Here is a 6,000-nt window from a genome sequence, read left to right on the forward strand (position 1 = left end):
ATTGTACTCCAATTGAAATCAATATGGATTTAGCCTAAAGCTAAGGACACAGGTTTGGGGTCATCATCACTAATTCATTTCCAGATCTGTACAGAGATCAGCAAATCCAGCGGTTCTTGAGTAATGTAGAAGTGGTGTTAAATCACAAGGTTAGAATCAAATCGGTAGTTGACATTGACGGGAATCAAGGGCTTTAGAGTTGACTTGTCAATTTACAGGTGAAAGCAAAGTTACATAGCAGTGAATACCACTGGAATAATTTTGCATTTCTCTGTGCTCCACCTGAGCACCAGTGGCAAAAGATCATAAGGGGTGGGTGGCAGTGGCATCTTATACTTCTCTGTTCCCAGAGACTAGTTTTTGGTATGAATCAGAGCATCTGTAAGACTGCTGGTGTTGGATTTAACCAACAATTAAGCACATGATGTTTGCTGGGCAATCAGGGATTACTGGGACACAAACGTGTCAGTTAGTCCTACTTCTTAGGCTGGAATCTTGCTCACTGCCTAGTGTAAGTACTGGTTTCTGTCAGACCAGGGAATGTCTCTGGGATTGTTGGGCTTTTATAGATGCTTTGCTGTATTCTGCCATATGTTATACTTGCATCAAATAACCACAACTGCAGATCACAGCTATGCTTTATGAAATACAGAGAAATGGTATAATGTAATACCTTTTTGTTGGCAATACAATGCTAGTATTAAAATTCAGTGATACAGCATCCCAGGTGGTTGACTTTACCCTGCCAGTTTTGTTGCTTTCCAATTTGAGCATCTTGAATGCTGCGCTGAGGTGATAAACAGCCTATTGTAGGTCTTTGCTGCTTCGGGTTTGAAGACAACTTCTTTTGTCATATTTCCTCATGGAAACTAGAACATGCTGAGTAAGTGGTCCCCAAAGCCCTTTGAAGAGACTGCCCCGGGAGCCTTAGGCAACACATTCTCAGAAGATGGCGATGCAATTTCTAAAGACCAGAGTTACTTTCCCAAACTCTAACTGTAACCAGACTTTTACCAGTTGACATGCCAAGATGACAGTTTATAGTTGGTCACACAACTGTTCAAAACACAAAGGAGTGGTCCCCTCCCCAGGGCTCCCAGAGTGGGTTTCTCTCAGTGCTGTTCCAGTAGGTCTACAGTCTGTGCCATGTAAGTGACCCAGGGCTTCCTGCTGGGAAGGGAAGACTTCTTCACCACCACAACCCCTGGACAGCAGAGTTCTGCACGCAGAGCAACTACCCTGGAGTCAGCTAGGCCGTGCACAGTGTTTTACCGACAAGTTCCTTTGAAAATGCACTGCAGCTATATGAGATAGTGGTGAGCTGTCTTGTGGTTACAAGATAGTGAGCTGCTCCCTGGAGTTTGGAGTCCCAGATGGCTTACTTGCCTGCAGTATGCTTTTTTTTTCTGGGCTTGTGCAAGGTGAGCTAAGGGCTGGTGGGGTGTGCTGGTCCCTGGTGCCAGCTCCTGTGAGCTGAAACAGAGGCACGATTTACCACCAAGGAGGATGAGATTGACAACATCAGGGGCTTTGGCAGGCTTGAGATTGAGCTTGTGTTTTCTTCAGCATGCGTGTCTCAGCTGGAGATGTTGGGCGGACCTTGAGGTTTTGCATAGGCACAGACAGAATCAAAGTGGTGTAACGAGTGAGCAACTCCTGGCAGACAGAGGAAGTGGAGGGGGGCCGGATGGGCTTGGAGATTGTGTTTGGACTGATTGTTCTGGTTTCTTCCTCACTAGGACAAAGAAGTGAACCTGGAGCAGGTCCACAGACGTATGAACAGTTTAATTGATGAAGACATAGCCCACAAGCAAATCTCTCCAGCGTCCATTGAAATCTCAGCCTTGGAGATTGGTGGCATGCAGCCAACTCAGACCCTGGAGCCAGTACGTGAATACCAGAACACGCAACTTTCTGTCACCACCTTTTTACCAGAACAGACAACTCATGGTGCCAGCAGGACACTCACAGCTGCCTCCGGCAGCAACCTGCCGCTGCCCCTAAGCAGCTCGGCCACCATGCCCTCCATACAGTGTAAACACAGGTCACCAAATGGAGGACTATTTCGTCAGAGTCCTGTGAAAACCCCGATCCCAATGTCATTTCAGTCCGTGCCAGGGGGAGTCATTCCAGAAGCAATGGAGCCCTCACATGGAACATCCATATGATGAAAACAAACAGTAAAACAACCAGCAGAGCTTTTTAATACAAAATTTAAAAGAAAGAAAAAAAAAAAAAAAAACAAACCACAAAACAAAACAAACTCTTAAATTTTTCTTGTATATACCTGTAAATAATGAAAGAATGAAGTGGGGTAAAAGTGTATTTTGAATATTCCCAATTTTCGAAGTAAGTAAAAAACAAAACAAAAAACAAACAAAAATGTATGAATGACTTTGTAAATTTTGTTCTATATGAATAAAAAGGCAAACTACTTGTGATCGTTCTCAAGTGCCAAAGAAGACCAGTTACTGGGACTGAGGGCCATACATTCCGCCCACCCCACCCCCCACCCCACCCCCCCCCCCGGATTTCAACACTTATTCCCTCACTGTTTTTGTTTATTTTAAGAGCAAAAAATTATCTGTTTCTTGCTAGAAAGTTTCACCATGCTCAGATCTCTCATTTCCCCAGAACCACTTTTTATTGTCAAGATGGTAATTCAGTCAGAGAATTTAACAGCAGGTATTAGCACAGCAGTAACAAATCTTTTAAACATGAAATATAAGTAAAATTCAACAAACAATAACCAGGAAAAAAAGAAAAAAAAGATAACTTTTTATTTCTAACAAGGATTTAAACTTCCACACAGTTTTTAAGTTTAGGCACAGGATTAATGAATTGTGTTTTCACATGTCTGCTGTGCTGTGTGGCTCTTTTTATTTACCCTTGTGTGTTTCTTATATATATAATATATATTATATATGTATTATATATATGACGTATATATTATATATATAAATGCTTTGATAAACAACAGGGTTTAGGCTAAGGGGAAAGCTTTTAAGAAAAACTGATCAGCACTTTTTTTGTATCTTGTGGACATGACTGATAATGGGGAGGAACCAATGACCGAAAGGAGTGAGGCAAGGAGGAGCTTGAAGGGGCAGGGGAAAATGGCTTTGCAGTGGCTGTGCCCCCTGGTGCCGTCTCTTTCTTTAAGATTTCAAGCAATTTGCTGCATGACGGATGCAACACTCTCTGTTGAAGTCATATCCATGAATGAGAAGGCTAAGCTTATGAATTTAAGCACAGCTCTGCTTTTTTCCCATTGATTTTATAAAAAAAAAAAATAAAAATAAAAATAGTTCAATGCCATGTCTATAATCTTGGTAGAAATGGCTGTAAAATGCCTTCCTTTTGTCTGTCAAACACAATCAGAGGACAAAGATAGAGCAACATGTATAGCAAATCTAATGTCTTGTTCTGCAAATATCACCAGTGCAATTTCATATGACAAAAATAAAAAAATCCAAACCACATTGTTTCCTTCCCAAACAATAGTTCGAATGCCCAAGATAACTGATCCCTGGCTACCCCCCAACTCCCCCCCCCATCATTATCTTTCAGAATTAGGATAATTTAGTGTCTTCTCAAATGTATCCCTATAGCTAGGTTGCAATTTCCCTTTGTAGCTGGATTTCTTCACTTTATTGGAACACTGCTATTTGGGAAAGGCTGAGATCTTGGTGCAGCAAAATCACTGCCTACATTAAGGTGAAAAATTATGTTTGAACAGAGGTAAAAATGCATTCATATCCCAAGAAAGTCAGCAAGCAATCTGGGTCAGGTTTTTGGATAAATAATAATTCCATTGACTGCTTCTAATTTGATTTGCATAATTACACAACAGGTATGTTTATGGGATGATAAAATTCCCCAAAATTTTTACATTTCTAGTTTATGCAGGGAAGAAAAGTCAAACTGTGATATAAAACCAGCCTAATGGAAGAGCATACTCAGCATATTCCTTTTTAAATGAGGAATATTGATGGTGAGCTTACAGAAGGAGTACTCTTGCAGGGATTAATTTGTCTCTGTTGTCAAGCTGGCTCCTTGTGAAGACAGTGTGATTTTGCAGCTTGGCACAAATTGCACTATTTGATTCAAACTAATTAAAAATGAATAATGCTGTAGTCAGCTGACTGAATTTATCCTATTTAGAGACTTGGCCCACACAAGCTTTGGATATTTTTTCTTTCTTCTTTCATCATACATTTTCTTATCATTATCTTAATAAACCCATGGACACAGAAAAAAAATGGACATTTCTTCCCCTGATTTTTCCCCCATCTTCCATGAATGCACAAATCAGTTATGACAGATATAGCTGCACAAAAAGACTATGCACACCTAGGTATCTGTAAAGATGCTTAGGAGAAAGCATGCAACTATTTGCATTGGAAAAATCCCTCATTTTTATTACCAGTTCAAGATTTTAGCAGCTGCAGAGGAACACGCTCCAGAAGAGGTGCAAGGAGATGCTTGCGTAGCTACAAGGGTGGAATCTGCAAGCTAGGGCTGGGCTGGAGTGGGTACTCCCTCCCTGGCAGTACCAGAGCAAGGAGACCATCACCCTTCATCCTGGGCATCTTCCAAAGCACAGAAGGGTGAGCAGCTCACTTGGCCACCTCAGCAGCCCAAGGCAATCATCCAGCCCCATTCTGCCTTCTGGATGGTGAAGAGCTGTGGTAAGCTGCTGGTGCATGTCAGCCTAGCCACTGCTGCTGGCTGGGCACCAATGTTGTAGTAAACAAGCTTGTCAGAGGTTGTCTGAGCTGCTCCCTTGCCATTTCCCCACAAAGCATGCTATTTATTTGCTGCAGCAAAGCTCAGAGCAGGGGATTGAAACCCTCCTTTACTGATGTGTTATTACTTTCACAAAACATATTATATCTTTTTCATATTATAGTCTAAACCACTGTACTGAATAATTTAAACTGAACTGCATTTGTTGAATAAATTGTGAATACAGTGTATTTTGGGGATTAAACTTTAACATTCTCTATGTTCCATGTTCTTCTGGCTTAGTCTTGCCACATGCCGTAAGGTTTGGAAGTGTGGTTCGACTTGTAAACAATGTTGGATCTCACTGATTCTTATGCATAGAATATGACTTGCCTGTTTGAATGCTCTGCAGGATTACATCTAAAATGATCAGAGTCTTGAAGAATCAAACCACACAGTTTATCTTTAAGAAAAGTATTTAAGCATGTGTGCAAGCCCTATAGAAAGCAGCTGCTTATGCACAGGTTGAAGTGCTTTGCTGATTAATGATGGAGTTAAAATGCACGTCTCAAATTAATTATATGGCTAATTTTAAGCAGGTGAGTGAGCTCACCAAACTCCCTGGGACTATTCAGCGGCTTGAATTTAACTGTTTTGAGTGCTTTGCTGCACCAGGGTCTGTACTGTAAGAGTTAGGAAACTACAGTGGATCTGTCCCTGTTTAAGAATTACTTGTTTATATAAAAGATAGCAAGTCATAGCCTGAGCCTGTCAACCATGACAGGAAGCTGTTAAACCTTCCATGTGATGGTGATTTGGTTTTAGACTATTTAAGCAAATCACCAGGTTCTCCTTGAACATAAACAATGTTTCTTTCCCAGTAACTTTCAGATTTCAAAGTAAATGCAGAATGTATGATTTCCATATTCTGTCTCCTCTTTTATATTTATATCTTCATTTTGACAGATCAAAGCATTCACTTTCTCTATAATATGTATTCACCACACACTCATGCATATATATATACATGCGCAGTTACTCACAGAAGTGAGAAATATAATTTCCATGTGATGTAAATGAGCAGAAGCTCAAAGCTTTCGCAGAGCTGTGCTTATTTACACCACCTGCAGATCTGACCCTTCACTTAGTATCTGGCAAGTTGAAGTAGAAAAACTGTAGAAGTTCCTGAAAACTTTGAAGACCAAACTGTGCCCTTGATTTTCAAATGAGACTTTCCTTGAGTGTGCTTAAAAAGGGAATAGTGTATAATCC

The 6,000-nt window shown here is 40.8% G+C and overlaps 1 protein-coding gene across 3 annotated transcripts in view; it reads left to right on the plus strand.

The window, feature by feature from the left end:
• GRID1 (glutamate ionotropic receptor delta type subunit 1) overlaps nucleotides 1-2,246 on the plus strand; it is a 550,527-nt gene extending 548,281 nt beyond the window's left edge. For all 3 annotated transcript variants that reach the window (XM_080402703.1, XM_080402704.1, XM_080402705.1), the window contains one exon: nucleotides 1,740-2,246. In XM_080402703.1, the coding sequence (XP_080258829.1) occupies nucleotides 1,740-2,168 (429 nt within the window). In that variant the 3' untranslated portion in view covers nucleotides 2,169-2,246. The remainder of the gene's footprint in view (nucleotides 1-1,739) is intronic.
• Nucleotides 2,247-6,000: the final 3,754 nt, after the last annotated feature.

The sequence above is a fragment of the Falco punctatus genome, assembly GCF_963210335.1.
Source record: "Falco punctatus genome assembly, chromosome: 9".
Taxonomy (NCBI): Eukaryota; Metazoa; Chordata; class Aves; order Falconiformes; family Falconidae; genus Falco; species Falco punctatus.